The 17,598-nt window shown below is 40.8% G+C and overlaps 1 protein-coding gene across 3 annotated transcripts in view; it reads left to right on the top strand.

The window, feature by feature from the left end:
* Positions 1-17,598, top strand: part of SACM1L (SAC1 like phosphatidylinositide phosphatase) — a 64,898-nt gene that overhangs the window by 35,018 nt on the left and 12,282 nt on the right. For all 3 annotated transcript variants that reach the window (XM_048838853.2, XM_048838852.2, XM_048838854.2), the window contains 5 exons: positions 615-742; positions 2,952-3,101; positions 7,275-7,334; positions 9,410-9,443; positions 16,568-16,669. In XM_048838853.2, the coding sequence (XP_048694810.1) occupies positions 615-742; positions 2,952-3,101; positions 7,275-7,334; positions 9,410-9,443; positions 16,568-16,669 (474 nt within the window). The remainder of the gene's footprint in view (positions 1-614; positions 743-2,951; positions 3,102-7,274; positions 7,335-9,409; positions 9,444-16,567; positions 16,670-17,598) is intronic.

Genomic DNA, 17,598 nt, shown 5'->3' on the forward strand with positions numbered 1-17,598 from the left:
TGCCCCCCGACACCCCATTTAATAGATATTGGAGGCTTTAGGTCAACTATGTTTTAGGATAAAATAGCATATCTGTGACCTTCTGTAAGACTTCTAAGATGGATCTCAGTTGTTGAATACTACCGCACGCTGTCATTGTACGAATTGCTGATGGATTCTGCATTCTCCAAACTATGGGCTCAGTCAGTTATCTGCATCCCCACCCTAAAAGATCTGAGTGTGGAGAGGACTGTCTGTACTTGGATCTGGAGTTGGGGTCGGCCACCCCGCTACACTCTCTCCCCATTCCTTAAGACCCTGAAGCGTGCTTCAGATCTGCATGTGCGGATGGAGTGGTGGGTGCTTGGAAAGGTGTGCTCTACCCCTACCCAACTCCATGGGGAATCTGCAGGAAAGTTAATTCATTTGTGGGTTTTAGACTGTGGAGTGGAGCAACCTCCTTCCAATGGAGGGATATAGAGGAAACTCTTGAGGAGGGGAACCTCCAGGAATTTGTCTCCCTCTTTCCCCTTCATGCATTTTTTTTTCATATATAGCCTTGTGCTTGCTATCCTTGTTTTCTTGAACCACGTTATAGCTAACTACCCTTGACTTCTAAATTTTTTATTTTGCAGGGAACTATCTCATTGTAATAACAAAAAAGAAAAAAGTAGGTGAATGTTTCAATCATGCAGTCTGGAAAGCAACTGATTTTGACATCCTCTCCTACAAAAAGACCATGCTGCACTTAACTGATATTCAGGTAGGAGTAGACTGGTAGAAGAAAAATAAATAAGCCACAACTGATTAGCAGTTTTCTGATGGCTTATCATCTTTAGCGAAATTAAAAAAAACCTCTTCAAATGTAGGTCTCCTGTGATCAAAGCATAGTTTGTAGACTGTTACAGCAGTTGTGCAATTTCTTTTAAAATGTTGATGGCATTGTAGTCCATCTGCTTTGATTTATTTATAATGTTATAAGCATGTGCATGTTCTTGCTTATATCAGTGTAAATTAGAGAAAATCTATGGATTCCAAATTCCCAAACGAACTCCATTGTGCAACCACTGTGTCACTGGCCTTCCTGACACCAATTTCACAGTCCCCTCCCTCCAGTTTCTAAGATGGCCTTTCTTATTGTTCTGACCAAATCATCCTTCATTAGGTCCCATCTCTCACTGCATCAATTTCAAACCCATGTCTCTTATGTCTCCCAAAACTGCACCCCTTCTTTCTTCCCACAGTGCCCATTAAGACCCTCTTTGTCCAGTTCTTTCACAGCCAACTGTGTTTTCTTCCACACTGTCTCCTAGGTATGGCATGTCCTCCCTGAGCTGGTCCACAAAACCACAACCTTCTCCATGTCAGATCCTTTACTACTTCCATGAAACCTACAAGAAACTAGTTGACTAAGTCATCCAACTGTTTATCTCACTTAACTTATCACTGAACTGATCATTTCTGTTTACATGGAGGGAAGGGGTTGAATATTGGGAGGAATGAAAGGGTGTAAGTTCATTGGAACTGAAACTGGGGATTGCTTTGGAACAAAGACACGGGGGTTGAATGGTGGGATGGGAGGTGAATTTAGTATCTATTTAAAAATAAAATAAGGCAAACTTGCAACCAAGACACGTGCCTGTCACTGGGATCACCTTGCCAGAATGTTGTATCCTTTCCCCCCACGTCTCATTTGTCTTATTTTTTTTGACTGTACACTCTTTGGGGCACAACACTTTTTTCCTCTGTGGTTGGGAAGCACTTGGTATCAGTCTAATCTCCATTATTTACTCCTGGGGGAATTCTGTGCCTAAAAATTATTCACACAGTGTTTTAAAATTCTACAAAATTCTGCACATTGTATATTTGTCAAAATAACACAGTGACGCCAGTTGCAATTATTCTGGTAATTTATTTAAAAATACCTGTCAGCAAGTATGTCTGTAACTCTCTCTCTAGATTCAGGGAAAAAAATTTTGACTGATTCCTTTCTAGGCATATGAGTACAGAACTTTGAGTAATTCATTTAAACTACAATACAGTAACGTATTTCCTGCACCCCTGAGAAGCAGTGCAAAGGCTTGGGGGGCTCAGGGCTAACGGGGAGCTGAAGGAGAGGGAAGGAGCCTGGGAGTGAACCTGGAGGGTTGTTGGGTGTGGGTGGGAGAAGTCTGGAACAGGTTTTTTTGGGGGGTATGTTAGGGAGTTGGGGAGTCTCCCCCATGCAGACCCTGGCTGACCCCTAGCCTCTCCCATTCAATGAGGCACATCTACCTCCCCAACCCAGGTGGCCCTGCAGCCCCCCTCCCATTCAGACCCTGGCTCAATGCTGTCACCCCACAAACTTCTAAATCCATGCCCCAATCTGTCTTCCCACTAGCCCTTCTGAACTTTAGCCTGTGACCCCGCCCCATCCCCCAGCAGCCCTATGTGCCCCTCTCTGTCCGTCCCACGTCCCATGCCTCCTCACCTGGCACTGTTGTGAGGAACACAGTCTCTCCCCGTCCCTCTCTGCACACTGGCTGCCCTCTCTTCTGGTGCCGCTGATGGGCAAAAGGTATAACTGCAATGCCTCTACAGCAGAATCTCTATTCTACGGAGAAGAAAAAAAAACTGCGGGGGACATGAATTCTGCCTGTATGCAGTGGCACAGAATTCCCCCAGGAGCAATTATTGGTCAAATCCCCTAAATTTCAGCTTTTTCTCATGTACTGTACATATTGAATCAGGGTGTACTGGAGCAGTTTAATGTTATAAACTGTCAGTCTACTTTTATTGTCTCAAAATTGTAATCTCAAAGTATCCTTTTGTACTGGGGTTTTATGTTTTTTTATGTACTCCTGCAAAACATTGTGGTAAGCAAAAAATCAGTGTCTTTTTAAAAAGGGGAATGTAAAAAACCCAACAATGTGGTGTTAGTAAATAAGAAAGCTGCTTGTTGTTTTTTTTTTTTTTTTTTTTTCTGCCAACAGTTGCAGGACAATAAAGCCTTTTTAGCAATGCTTAGTCACATCTTGAATGTGGATGGATTTTACTTCTCTACAACATATGACCTAACCCACACTTTGCAAAGGTTAGCCAACACCAGTCCAGAATTCCAGGAAATGAGCCTACTAGAGAGGGTAAGGATTCCACTGATTTCTGTCTTGTATCCAGCTCCTTGTCAACTAGTTTGGTGTGTGGTAATGGGTTTATTTTATAGATCAGGTAGCTGATGGGATTATTTCACTAGTCTGTTTAGATTCTAATTTCTGGCTGGACTGAACTCTGAGGGGACAAGAGTCAGTTTCATCCCTTTTTAATGTTTCTGTGACATAGATTAGCTTTCAAACTTGCCATTTTGTTTTTGTAAACTAGATATCCCCTTAAAATTAATGTTGAACTTTTGCATTCCTAAAATAGAGCTCTAGCATTTCTGGCTCTGTAGCATTAAATTTGTGTATATTACACTTCTCAACAGCCTGTGGGTAAACCTGTTGCAAGACTGCTTTAAAAAAATCAATACTTTTGGAGCTGACTTGTATACTATCCTATCTTTTGTTTCCTTCTGCCATCCTACGTAGGTCTTTGTGTCTTGCTGCTTCTGACCTCCTTGCCACAGCCCTTAATGTTCCATGCTCAGGTCATCTTATATTACAAACTTCTGTTAGGGGCTGCTCAATGTTCCTGATTATTTTATAAAGGAAAATTTAAATCTGTCGGGCAGCAGTGGTGTGGGAGTTGCAAGCTAATGGATGTGTGCTTACCAAAAGTGAGGAAAAATGCTGGCCTTAAATGCCACAAATATACAGTGACTACAACTCCTTTTTCTTTTCTGCCTGCCACTGCTGGTTATCTCTTTTTTTGTGTTTCATTTTGATTTAAAATACATAGCTACCATAATGCAGTTCCCAAGTAACTTCATAATAAAGTTTAAATATAGCTACAGGTCTCTCCCCAGCTTGGATTTTAAACTTTCAAATGTTTTAAATATACATTTTAATCCTCTTAAGACACATCATTGTGGAATAGTACTGTTTATAGCACCTCCTCCAAAGCCCATTGAAATCAGTGGAAGTCTTTCCAGAGACTTCACTGGGCTTTGGATCAGGTCCTTAAAATACAACTTCTCAACACTAGAATTCTGAGAACTACACATCTGAGCAGTTCAATACTCCTGGTTTTGTGTGTATCTTATCTCTTCTTTGCACAAACATCTTGGCACTTCCAGCTGTTTTTAATCTTACGTACATCCTCATTTATGTTCTTAAATTAAGAGTTTATGGTACTGTCAGTGAAATTAGAGCTCCTTGTGCACTTACCTGGCCAGAGTTTTAATGCATAAACTGTAAAAAGGGTAGGTATGTATGTTGAATATGTATGTGCATCGCGTAATAGCTTTTCACAAAGCCATTAGTGGTCCCTTGATTCTGAAAATTATAGTAAAAATGGTTTTACCTCTCCATCTTCAAACTAAACTAGTGAAATGGTTTTGCGAATATTGCTTGTGTGCCTTCTATATTTTCCACTATCAGCATGCAACTAGTCCATTGTCACACTTGCTCTGTAAAATCTTCAGCCTGATAGTATTGGCTATGGTAGGGCTGTTTTTTGGAATGAGTAGTTGACCACAAGAGGAAAGGGAAGCAACTGAAAATGTGTGCCATGAGAGAATCAATTATAGAAGTTACACTTTAAGTGTTTTAACATTGTCTTCATTCCTCTTCAAACAGTAAGAATTGAAAAAAATAGTTGTTTGTAGTTCTCCAGCCTGAGGAGAATAAGCAGTGTAGTTAAAAAGCGAACTCCAAAATGCCAGTTATTGTGGCAGTTTTGAACAGAACAAAACTCCACAAACCTAAAACTTAGTTGTACTGCTGACTCACATAACGAGAGTTAATTTTGTGTGTGACATCAGAAAATGTTACTTCTGAGATGAATAACTCTTACATGATTTCTTACACATTTCTTAACCCCTAGGATACTTGATGTATTTGGAGTTTGTCTGTGGCAACTTGCATAGTAACTTTTTTTGACACTGTGGGAAGGAGTTAGATAAAAAATTATGGGTTTCTAAGGTTAGGATCAGAGAAAGTGGGGGTTGCTTCATCAAAAAGTGAAAGAGATGTCACTTGAGCTTGCATTTAGGACAGAGACTGGGAAGGATACAGAACAGAGTGGTGGATTTGTGGCCTCTTGCCCTGGGATTTTGCATTCTAAACCTGACTATCTTAATATGTTGCTAGAAACAGTATTTAGTATGTTTAATTTCAATCTTAAAGAAAACAAAACCACGCAGCCACACTGAGGCCCCAGGGGATATCTTTAGGAATGTAAACTTTCTCAGCTTCCATGAAGATTTAGAATCCATAATCTGCTAAACATGGTTTTGATTCAACAAGTGCTTTCTAAAATGCATTGAGACAGCTCATTTTCAGCTGGAAAAAGAGGCTATAAAGCCACCTTTACAAGGTGTTGCCTCCTAACTGTCAGAATATTTTCAGAACTGGGAACAAGAAGCGATTCTCACACCCTTTTTAAACCTTCATGTCCATTTCATTTTCTTATTAAAAAAAACTTCAGCAGACCATATTGCTTGTTAATGAACCCTAGAATTTTGTGTTTAGGTACTGTTCTGTGTTAATTTTTATATGGTACTTTCTCATTCTCCCCCAGAAATGGTCTAGCTGTAATGATTGTTTAGCCTTAAAATCAATCTACCAAGTTTCAGAAAAGTGTCATGTATTTATCCTTTCAACCATAGGAAGGGACATGTCAGCACATTAGTTATTTAAAAAATCGTCCGTTCCAGTTTAAAATGATCTAACGTACTGAAGTATCCCTTTTGAGTCAGTAAGCCCTCTAGATTTATATTAATAAATATAACCATTTTTAAAAGGTATGTAAGATGCCAGTTGTGTTGCAGCTGTTGAAATAGTTATGATCTACTTGTATCCATGCCATCTTGGGAGATCTGATGGGTTCACAGTCCAAGTAGGCTCAAGCCTGGTCAGCACTTGAATGCAGCCAAACCTAGGGTACTGTAGGAAGTCGGGTTGGTGACTCAGTGCGTGGCACTCTGAGCAGCAGTCTTTCATTCACTTTTTCTGAAATAATATCCTAGTATGGTGTGCAGGAGCATTATGTTTCTGGAGACACGGGCATTCAAATAAGGTTTAAAACCAATGTTCTTGTCCTTTATGGTCAAGGATTAAATTGCTCAAAGATGGACACATGCAATTATCCATGCATAACTGAGATAAAATATAAATATGCGTGCAAAATCAGGTAGCTGCATGCTTGTTGCCAGTTACCCATTTAACTCGCCAGACAGCTGCTCAGACACCCGAATTTGCCCATGTAATTGTGGTACCTATCTTTTAAAATCTGACCTTCAGTATTTCATAACATTTTTAACAAGCGCAGGTGTTGTCCTGATAATCCTGGTCAAATGCTAATTTAGCTAAAAACATGCTTCATTAGAACTCCCCCTGTATTTCTTCTGTCCTAAATTGGTGAATGCAGCTTTTGCTTGCTATTAAAAGGCTACAGTATTTCAATGAAGAAATATTTCATCTTGAAATAGAAGCCAGGAAAGTGCTGTGATCTCCTTTGGGATGAAATTCTCTCTGCATGTTCTCACTTTCCTCTCTGAGAGTTTCCACTTGTTCCAAAATTCATTGGGTACTGCTGTTTAAAGATGTCTTGCAGTTTAAAATTCTCAAAAGCACTTCAGGTTGATTTTTGTTGCAATGTACTGACTTTGTTCTGCAGAATAAAAGGATAGTAACTAAGGGCTTGTCTACACTTACATCAGGAACATCTTGTTCGTTTCCAGTAGGGCCTCCAGCTATGCTTCTGTGCAGCAGCCTGTCCAGCCAAAAGAGTGCAAACAGCATTTTGTGAAGGCCAGGTGCACCACCCTTACATAAAGAAAAGGAGTACTAGTGGCACCTTAGAGACTAACCAATTTATTTGAGCATAAGCTTTCGTGAGCTACAGCTCACTTCATCGAATGCATCCGATGAAGTGAGCTGTAGCTCACGAAAGCTTATGCTCAAATAAATTGGTTAGTCTCTAAGGTGCCACTAGTACTCCTTTTCTTTTTGTGAATACAGACTAACACGGCTGCTACTCTGAAACCACCCTTACCATATATCTAGTCACCCAAACTTATGCTACTGCAGGATAGTGCTGAGCTTCTGCCCTACCATAGAATAAGCTGAGCTTCAGAAAACTGTTCTCTCCCCTTTCCCCCCCAAACAAAAAACCCCAACAACCCTATTTGCATATTTGCTTATTTTTTCTCACTACAGGCAGATCCACGGTTTGTATGGAATGGGCATCTTCTTAGAGAATTTGCTGCTCAGCCAGAGGTAATGTTGGAAGTTTCCTTTAATAATCTATATGAAATGTAGTACAGATATAATATTATGAAGAAAGTGTTTTAGTCTTGCATATGTCTTTATTTCAGATACTCAGAACTCTCGTAGATAAAATATTGGTTACTTGTATTCTAGTTGTAGCAAAATTACCTGTGTGTAAGTTATTGACATTACATTTATCTGTCTTAAACTAATCACTTCATTTCAATTTCACCCCAAAGTCCTCTGATACTATCCGGTGAAATAATAACTTCTTGAAAATGTCTGTTAGGGAAAAAAAAAATAGACTTTGATAATATGGCCTCAGCCGTGTGCTAAGAAAAATAACATCAAGAAGAGGTGCGCAGTATGTTCCTAAGTAGGTCAAATTCTGCAAAATATTGAGCTCTGCTGTGCCTTATGTAAGGCAGATATTGTTCCCCAAGGATACTGCCTCTTTCCCTTGGCACAGCTATGAGTTTGAGTCTGGATTGTCTTTCCTCAAAATTTCCACACATGATCGAAAGGACACTTTCAAGGTTTTGAGGCTAAATCAGCATTACTTTTCAAACAAATTCTTCAAGAGATCATAAGCTTAGAGACATGCCAGGTAAATCCTAATATAAACTAAGCTGTACAAGTGCACAATGAAGGGTCGTACACAACTGTGTGTTTATATTGGGAATTTATTGTCACATGAAGTGTCGAGCTAGAAACGTAAACTAGTCAAGAAAGATGTCACTTGAGTTTCTGATGTCCCTCTCCCCCAGATTGGACTATACTATGTGAACTGCATAGGGAAAGTCCACACGCAGTAGGAAATTCCTCAGAATTGTCCAGTCACATGTGTGTTCCTATGATTTCCTTACTCTTCCTCCACCCCACCTCCTCCATAATACCGGCACAGAGACTCTGCTTCCAAAACCCACAGACGTCCCCAACAGTTACATGGCAGCCTGTACATCCACAGAAGGCAGGAACATTTTCATAAAGAACCAGGGCATCTACACTCCATTACATATAAGGGTGTTTTACTGCCGTATTCTCTGTGCTGGCTGCTGCACCCACCCCCTTTCAATACCAGCTGTAACCTCCTCCACTGATGTAACCTCATAATGAAAAGGAAAGGGAAGACTTTATTGTAGCAGCTAGCAGAGAGAATGTGGTAGCAGAAAACTTCAGGAGATACTGAAATTTTTAGAAGGGGATCATGATTTGGGAAGAAGGGCTTCCATGGTGGTCTGGGACTGAGAGAATGCAGCAGATCCATTGTTCAATACCTTCCTTCCTGGTGACTTAATGCCTGATCTGCCATCCTTTTTCTAGTCTTTACACCATGTAGAGAAACATAGCGTTATATTTGCAAACCACCTTTAACTTGTTTTAATTAAATGCTAATTAGTGTAAAGGGCAGTATATTGCCATATTTACTCTTGTGTTGAGCAAATTCTATCCAGACAACATTACACCCTTGGATTTCTTAAGTCTAGTCTTAAATTATTCACATGGGGTAGATAGTGTTTCTTAGCTAAGACTTGTATTGGTAGCTCTGAACTCAGCAAACACATTTGTTCATGTCATACGTTGACAATATTCAAGTAGGTTTTAGAAAATACATTTAGGTATTTAATTTACATTGAGCTTGTTTGTGGCAAAAATATTAAGCAGATCTCTGTTTAGAACAGGAGTACAAATACCCATTTATATTCCAAGGCAGCTTGCCGTTACCAAGGTCATTCACTGACTCTCTGTGAGATAAGCATGGTTACAGAATATCTTCTGCTTAACAGAGTGATGACTGGTAAGAAATATCACACTTTGTTGCTTTATTAGTGAACAAAAAATCTTTGTGGTTGTGCAAATAAATCACTAGTCTAGAAAACATGAAACTTTTTCTTATTCACTGGCAATAAATGTCCCTCTTCCCAAACTGAATTGCCTTTACAATGTTTGCCTTTTACTAGAGTTTCATACACTTGTCATCTATCTATTTCTTGGGTTAGTACTTGGAGATACCTGTTTTGTTAGACAACTTTATATAAAATATATTTTTAAAATGTGTTATACAGTTTCTTTTGTATTTTCAGATCCATAGGTTTGCTCTTCCAGTGATGCATGGATGTATCCTTTTCTTGTTTTGTAATCTAAATTTACTCTAGGTATCAATCTTTTGTTTTGTTTTTTAACCATAGAGGTTTAATCAGATTATCTAGGAGAATATTTGACTTTCTAAGACAGAAAATGTTGCTGGTGCAAGAGTTAACTGTAGTTGGGAACTCTACCACATAAATCTTCAAATAGTCGCCTCGCAAAATTTGGTGTATCTTGTCCTAATTGCAAACATATAGCACTTAGACAGGTTTCAGAGGAACAGCCGTGTTAGTCTGTATTTGCAAAAAGAAAAGGAGTACTTGTGGCACCTTAGAGACTAACCAATTTATTTGAGCATGAGCTTTCGTGAGCTACAGCTCACTTCATCAGATGATTCATCATGATGAAGTGAGCTGTAGCTCACGAAAGCTCATGCTCAAATAAATTGGTTAGTCTCTAAGGTGCCACAAGTACTCCTTTTCATATAGCACTTATTGATAGTAGGCAATTTATATTTTGGACATCTGAATGCAAATAGTAAATATTTTTTGCTTTTCATATTTAACACAATTTTATATAAACCACTGTTATAAGCATGATTTGAACAATCATCTTTCTAGTGTTGGCTGTTCTCTTGGGAGACAAAGCTCAGTTTAATAAACATTTTCCTATCAATATTTATGTGATTATATCCTGCTAGAGAGGTACTTTCACCTAGCATATTACTGAATGTTTAGATGGTTAGACTGTGATCCGTTGAATGACGCCTATTAAGTGATTTTTTTTCTTACAAGGATATAAATATATGTAAGGAGATATCAGATACAATTTAAACAGGCATTAGCAAGTTTAATACACTTTAAAATAAGAGACCCATGTTGATTCGTAGACTTTAAGTCCAGAAGAGACCATCATGATCACCTAGTCTGACCTCCTGCATATCACAGGCTGCAGAACCTCCCTCCTGTAATAGGTCATAATCTCTGGCTGAATTACAGAAGTCCTCAAGTTGCAGAGAATCCATCATTTACTCTAGTTCAAACCACCAAGTGAACCTTACCTCACACTGCCAAGGAAGGCGAAAAACCTCCAAGGTCTCTGCCAACCTGACCTGGGGACAATTCCTTCCTGATCCCAAATTTGGTGAGCAGTTGCACCCTGAGCTTGGGGGGGGAGACTCACCAGCCAGACACCTGAGAAAGAGTTCTCTGTAATAACTCAGAGCCCTCCCCATCCCATGTCACAGGAGTAGGCATGTACATTCTGCCATCTTTCTGCTCATCCTCTCAGAAATTGAAAGAAAGTTACAAGAATCCTTCTCTTAACAAACGGTGCTTTTGATATCAATACTCTACCTTACTCCTAAGAATGATGCATGGAGCAGAGTATACACATGCATTCCCGCAATACTAAACTAACTTGATACCTTGCATTGACTGTAAACTAGTTTGCCTAACAGAAGCTGGGATTTTCAATAATATTACCAGTTTTGAGTTAGAAAAGACAAAAAGCCCCAATTGGGGGACAGCTGGGCTTTGTTTTCTTGGGGTAGATGGGTTTATGACAGGGTGGACTAGGCCCAGAGATCCCCTGATGGAGGTCTCAGGGTCCTACCACACCCATCCCAGAAAAAGAGCAGTAGAGAAGTCCTCCAAGCAGCCTAGAGTGGTTGCAGCAGAAGCAGCCAATCAGGCCATAAAGAAAGGCACTGCAGAGCCAGATACAGTCAGTTCCTTGCTGGAGCCAGAGGAGTACAGCTGGTCGTCCTAACTGGCCAAAGGGAACTGCAGCACTAGGGACAGCTCAGTTCTGGCAGGGACCATGGCAGCGAGGAAGAGCTCCTGGCTGGCTGCTGGGCCTGAACTTAGATGAGCCCTGAAGTAAGGGTGATGATTTGGTGAAGGCTGGGGCTGAGGGGAAGTGGCCCAAGGAACTGAAAGCAGTGTAATTAAAGGGAAACAGTGGCATGTGACTGTTATTTTTAGGGTCCCTGGGCTGGGACCCAGAGTAGTGGGCGGGCCTTGGTCTCTTCCCCCCCTCTCCCCCATAGGTCACTGGGGAACAGACCTACAATCGGACAATGATAAACCCCAGAAAAAATGAACTGCTTAGTGGCCTGGCTGGAGAGCTGGGGCCAGAGTAGGCCAAGAGGGCGAAACCATTGCCTTCAGGGAGGAAGCCCTGGGGGTACAGCCCAATAACAGGGCCGGGATTATTTAAAGACTGTGGACACTGCCAACCAGAAGGGGCGTTCGCGAGAGGTTGGTGCCACGCTGTTACAGGGTCCTATCTGGTAATTCTGAGTTTTGCTAACTTTGATAGTGACCTTTTCTTGTTAAAGCAAATATGATTACATAAATATGCTCTGTTCAGCGGTCTAGAATTCAACCACTGTGTCTCAGCGTGGAACCAGATCCTGATTTGATGAGACACGATGATATAATCTTCTTAGCTCAAACTGATCTCCCGTCTGTGCTGTTCTAGCTTTCTATCCCAGACTCTCTTCTCCTTCCTACCCCCCAGAAGTCTGCATGAAATAAGGAAGTACATCTTTCCCTGTGCTCACTTGGAAGGTGGCCCACAGCAGGTTTCCATGGGAGTTATTACATAAGATAAGAGTGCACAGTCAACACCCAAGGATGAGCTCTCTGACTATAGCCTTGTAGTTAATCAAACGTAGGGAGTCTTAGAGAGATTAACAAAAGACGAAGTGTTATAAACTAAAAATTGAGACCATGGTTTACTTAGTATTAGAAGACTCCCATTCTAGTGATCTCCTTTATATTTTAGGATCTAGTGATTCCTTCCATGGATAAGAAGGAATTTTTTCCAGCCCTCTATGCGCTGAGTAATTGCATTGTGGGTAGTAGCCTGTTATAAGCAATTTAGTACTTGCTTCTACCACTGATCATACCACTGGTCTGGCAAATCCTGTTTTCCTTCTTTGAGTGCTGGTCCTTATGTATATTCCACTGTGTGTATGCATGCACTATAGGCACTCAGAGTCAGAGAATTCTGGAAAGCAGTGTCCGTTGGTCCACCATGTGCCCTTACAAGATAGAGCTTTATTCCAGGCTCTCATTTAGGAAGGTAAGTTGGTTGCCAGGACTGCTCTTCAATCAGCAGTAGATGCAGCAGATTCATCTTCAAGTTCAATAGCAAGTGCCACTGTGATGCTCTGTGAATCATGGCGTTGCACTTCAGGGCTTCCCAGGGAAATCCAGAACACCTGCTCTTCAATGAAACTCATCTTTTTAACCAAAAGACAAATAAGTCCTTAAACATTCTAAAGCTGTATATATTCCCATTCCCAGGGAATATATACATCTGCCCTGAAGAGAACATTCCACATGCAATCATACAAGCCTAGACTGATGGCTCAACAATTTTACTATCGGTTGTCTTATGAGCCACCCCGAAAGAGGCAAAAGGTTCAGATGTCCCATTTCCCTGCACCTTCTGTAGCCTCAACGTCATCCCAACCCCAGCCCTGTCTAAATGATATTTTTGATGGACTTCAGAACTGCAGACCAGTGAGTGATGCCACCATCTGCCGATTTCCACACATCCTTTGGGGATCACCTATCACTCTTTTTCGAAAAGTGGAGTGCAATAACAATGGACAAGTGGGTATTAAACATCATCCATTCTGGCTAGGCAATCAAATTTACCTCCCTGCCCTCTCCAAAACCCCATTGCTGCCTCTTTTCAGGGGTCATTTTCACAGAGATTGTCAAACAAGAAGTAGAGTCCCACCTACAGTGAGGAGTGGTAGAGCGGGTGTCTCTTCAACACCAAGGAAAGGGTTTTTATACAATATACTTCCTAGTAGCCAGAAAGAAGCGTGGCTGGAGACCCATCCTCAATCTATGTCATGTCAACTGGTTTATTTGCAAACTGAAATTTCACATGGTCATATTGGCATCTATAATTCCATCCTGAAAAAGGTATGGGGTTTACAGCTCTCAATATCAAGGATATGTACTTCCATGTGGACGTTTGTCCTGCTCACAGACTGGCCAAAGCCAATCAGAAAATCTTCAACTGTTTATCATCATAGCGGAAAAAGTCTCGTGTCAGGCAATATCCTTGCAGAGGATCTCTAAATGGATCTTGGACAGTATCTTACTCTTATTGGTTGTCTCATCTTCCTCCCACTCATGGGAGGGGGAGGGCATACTACAAGAGCACAAGCAATAGCATCCTCACACCCTCCTCTTACTTGAGTACTGCTTGTCAATAACCCACAGTGGAACCCACATAAAGACCAGCACTCAAAGAAGATAAGTTACTTACCTAATAGTGACGAGGTTCTTCAAGATATGTGGTCTCTGTCTATAGTCAACTACCCACCCTCCTTCCCCTTTTGCTTCACAAGATTCTTGGATTTGTAGTAGAGAAGGAACTGGAGAAGCGGTCAGTCTGCTCCGTCCTTTATCTCCTCAGTCAGAGGCATAAGGAGAGCGAAGGCACGTACGCAGACCACAAGACACTGCTTTCTAGAATTCTCCCACTCTGGGTACATGGAGCATGTGTATGCACAGTGGAATACCGATAGGGCCCACATGTCTTGAAGAACCTGTAGTTACTATAAGGTAAGTAACTTTCTCATTTTTATAAAACTTCTCTGGTATCTATCTTAATCTCTCTTGATTCAGAATAAGAGTGGAGAGATGGGGAATATTTCTAATTACTCAAAAATTCCATCCCTCCATTCTTAAATTCTCCGTAGGAGATCGATTGAGCCTACAATCTTAGGTTTATGGCAGTGTTGATAAAGATCCAAGTTTAGAGCTACTGCTTTTATTTCCTGCTAAATAGAAGCCAAGCCCTGATATATTTGAGGTGACATCTGGATCTACAAGGATTTTAAGAGTTTGAGCATGTGGTTCTAGGTCTAATTTTAGACCTTTTTAGATCCCTCTCTCGGAACTCTTTATTGAGGGCATTTTGGGTGGCAAAGGATCTCTTTGTATATTCTCTTAACCAAACTTGAACTAGTTGTTCGGATTTTTTACAAAGAGTGCTGCCACAAATGTAAATGAAATCTGCAGTATTGGCCTAATGTGCCGTTACCCAACAAAGTGGGTTTCCTCCACAGGATTTTTGTGGGGAAAAACACTTGGTGAGATGAAATTTGTGAGGTGAAATGTGTATGTGTAAATAATCTGTTGTATTTTTAAGAATTACAATTTTTTATGCTTGAATAAAAACCCAGAAAATTGATTTGTTTATTGGAATAAAACTTGCCTTGCAGACCTGAGCAAATAGTAAGATGGTTATCATATTGGTCGTTCAAAAGAACAGAGCAGAGAGACAGGATAGCATGCCTATACTAAAAGCTAAAACAAAGCCACAGTATGCATTCAATGACGTGAGCTGTAGCTCACGAAAGCTTATGCTCAAATAAAGTGGTTAGTCTCGAAGGTGCCAAAAGTCCTCCTTTTCTTTTTGCGAATACAGACTAACACGGCTGCTACTCTGAAACCTTTGAAGTTGTAGTTTTACCTTGCTGGCAATGGAGGGTAGTATGAATCTGTGTTCTGCGTCCTGCTGCAGTAATTGAGGAGTGCTGCTTTCTGATATTAGTTTGATGCTGTATTATCTAACATCAACTGAAAGTAGTTATGACCTTGACAGAACTGAACTGCTAAGTTAAATTGCCAGCCCTTAGCAACTATCGCCTAACACAGGGGTGGCCAACCTGTGGCTCCGGAGCCACACACGGCTCTTCAGAAGTTAATATGCGGCTCCTTGTATAGGCACTGACTCCGGGGCTGGAGCTACAGGTACCAACTTTCCAGTGTGCCAGGGGGTGCTCACTGCTCAGCCCCTGGCTCTGCCACAGGCCCCGCCCCCACTCCACCCCTTCCCACCCCATCCCCTGAGCTTTCCATGCCCTCGCTTCTCCTTCCCCCCCCCCCCCCCCGAGCCTCCTACATGCCACTGAACAGCTGATTTGGGAGCTGCAGGAAGGGAGGGGGAGGCACTGATCGGGAGGGCGGGGGCGCTGCCAGTGGGAGGTGCTGGGAGCAGGTGGGTGGGAAGCTGATGGGAGGGCTGCTGACGTATTACTTTGAGTGGTAGCCGTGTTAGTCTGTATCAGCAAAAACAATGAGTCGTCCTTGTGGCACCTTAGAGACTAACAAATTTATTTGGGCATAAGCTTTCGTGGGCTAAAACCCACTTCATCACAAAGCTTATGTCTCTAAGGTGCCACAAGGACGACTCATTGTTTTTGACATATTACTGTGGCTCTTTGGCAATGTACATTGGTTAAATCATGGCTCCTTCTCAGGCTCAGGCTGGCCACCCCTGCCCTGACAGTAAGGACTAGAATCTGATACCAAAATGATGGGTAGGGCTTAATTAAAAGAACAGAAGTCTCTGCATAAGCAGCTCCCCTTGGAGATTTCAGTAGGAGGTGTGTACATATAAGGACAGAATGTGGCCTATGGGCAATGTAATGTTGTCCTGCCATGGTGCTCCAGGAGCATATTGTCAAGATGCTCTATAGTGTGCGAGAGCATGATCAGGTTTGAAGGTTTCTTTTCTAATTCTGGTTGCAAAAGGTGGGAAAAATTTACTTTTAGAAAAGAGAAAGCATTGCAGAAAGTGCTTGGTCTGCAGTCTGAAAATTTTTCCCCCCTGAGTTAAGACCTTTTTTTTTTTTGGCCAGGGCCTGAGATCATACATATGGTGCTGATAGTATTGACCTGTTTCTTTCAATTGTGATGGTCATTTGTGTGCATGGGCTTTTAATAGATTTTAAATGTTTCATCATCAGACGTGTCAACATTTTAATTTAATTGAAGAACCTTTTGAGACCAGTCTCAAGTCTCTTCAAATCCTGTTTTCTCCTATTTATAATCACTTCATATTTTTTTAGTTAATTAGCATCCCTTAAAACTTGCTCTGTCATGCATACACTAATTTGAGTATTAGGTTACTGACTCTGAAGTTAAATATCAATAAATAACTTGACATAGGGATAACAGTATATTTATACATATACCTACACATCAATGAATGTTTGCAAAATCCTTTCTATTTATTTAATCATCATTTGGCCCTATGTCTGTGCCTGTTCCCTTTTATTTAAAAATACCATAGTAAACATTGCAAAAGTTTGTGTTCCTTAACATGTTTACCAGTTATAGCTATGCACTCTTGTTCCATTAATGGAAAGTATTTTGACTGGCTGCTTATCTCTCGAAGAAGCTGTTTCAGAGCTGGTGTACGTTACTATGTGAGAGGTAAGATGATGAATAATGCAACCACTGCTGGAACAGTCAACATATCTGTAACTCGTTAATTTCTTATTTTCAAATGGCATAGGTATTTAACCACTTACATTACTGTTGTGTTCCATTCTGTCACAACCTGATGTAATTTTTGTGCCAAATATTTTACTTCAGTGTAATAACTGGACAGAAAAACATCCTTGAGCACAAAACTGTAGTTTCATCTACAGATGCATCTATTAAACTGCAAACCTCATTTATTGCTCCTTGAGGCATTTGATTTATGTTTAGTCCAAAAATTTAAAATGATGAGCATTTTAAATGAAACACTGGACAATACTGATTATCCTGTAAATAAGCTGGTGGTATTTACTTCAGTAAAATACCTTACATAACATTTTCAGACTAATAAAGAACTTTACAAGAAAACATTCTCATGTGCAGGGAAAGAAAAGTTAAGCTGGGTTCCACACACACACACACACACACACACACAAAAGCCTAACTACAATTTTCATGTGTGTTTGTTTGTTTGGCATATAATCCTTGGCTGTCTGTTATGTAGCAGTCCGCTTTTCGCTGATTTCAGGCCAAAGGCTGAAAAGGAAGCAGACTGAAGTACTTTCTCCTTACCAGTCTCTGCATGTTATGTTGAGGTGCACTGAGGAAGTGTGGACAAACTTGTTGCTCCTTGTGCTGTAATTTTCCCATTGGAAAGATAAATTTCAGTGTCTGCGCTTTGGCATCTTTGTTCAGTATTAAAATAACCTAAGTATTTTTTAAGTTAGACTATTAAGAAGTGCTGGCAGTATAATAAAGGCCCTGCACTGACTGAATGATAGCAATATCTAGGTCTGCTTTTCTGAAAAATCCATACCCCTGAGCAATTTTAGCTATGTCAATCTAACCTGCAATGTAGATGCAGCTAAGTTAATGGAAGA

This window comes from Caretta caretta, chromosome 2 (genome assembly GCF_965140235.1).
Source record: "Caretta caretta isolate rCarCar2 chromosome 2, rCarCar1.hap1, whole genome shotgun sequence".
NCBI classification, from domain to species: domain Eukaryota; kingdom Metazoa; phylum Chordata; order Testudines; family Cheloniidae; genus Caretta; species Caretta caretta.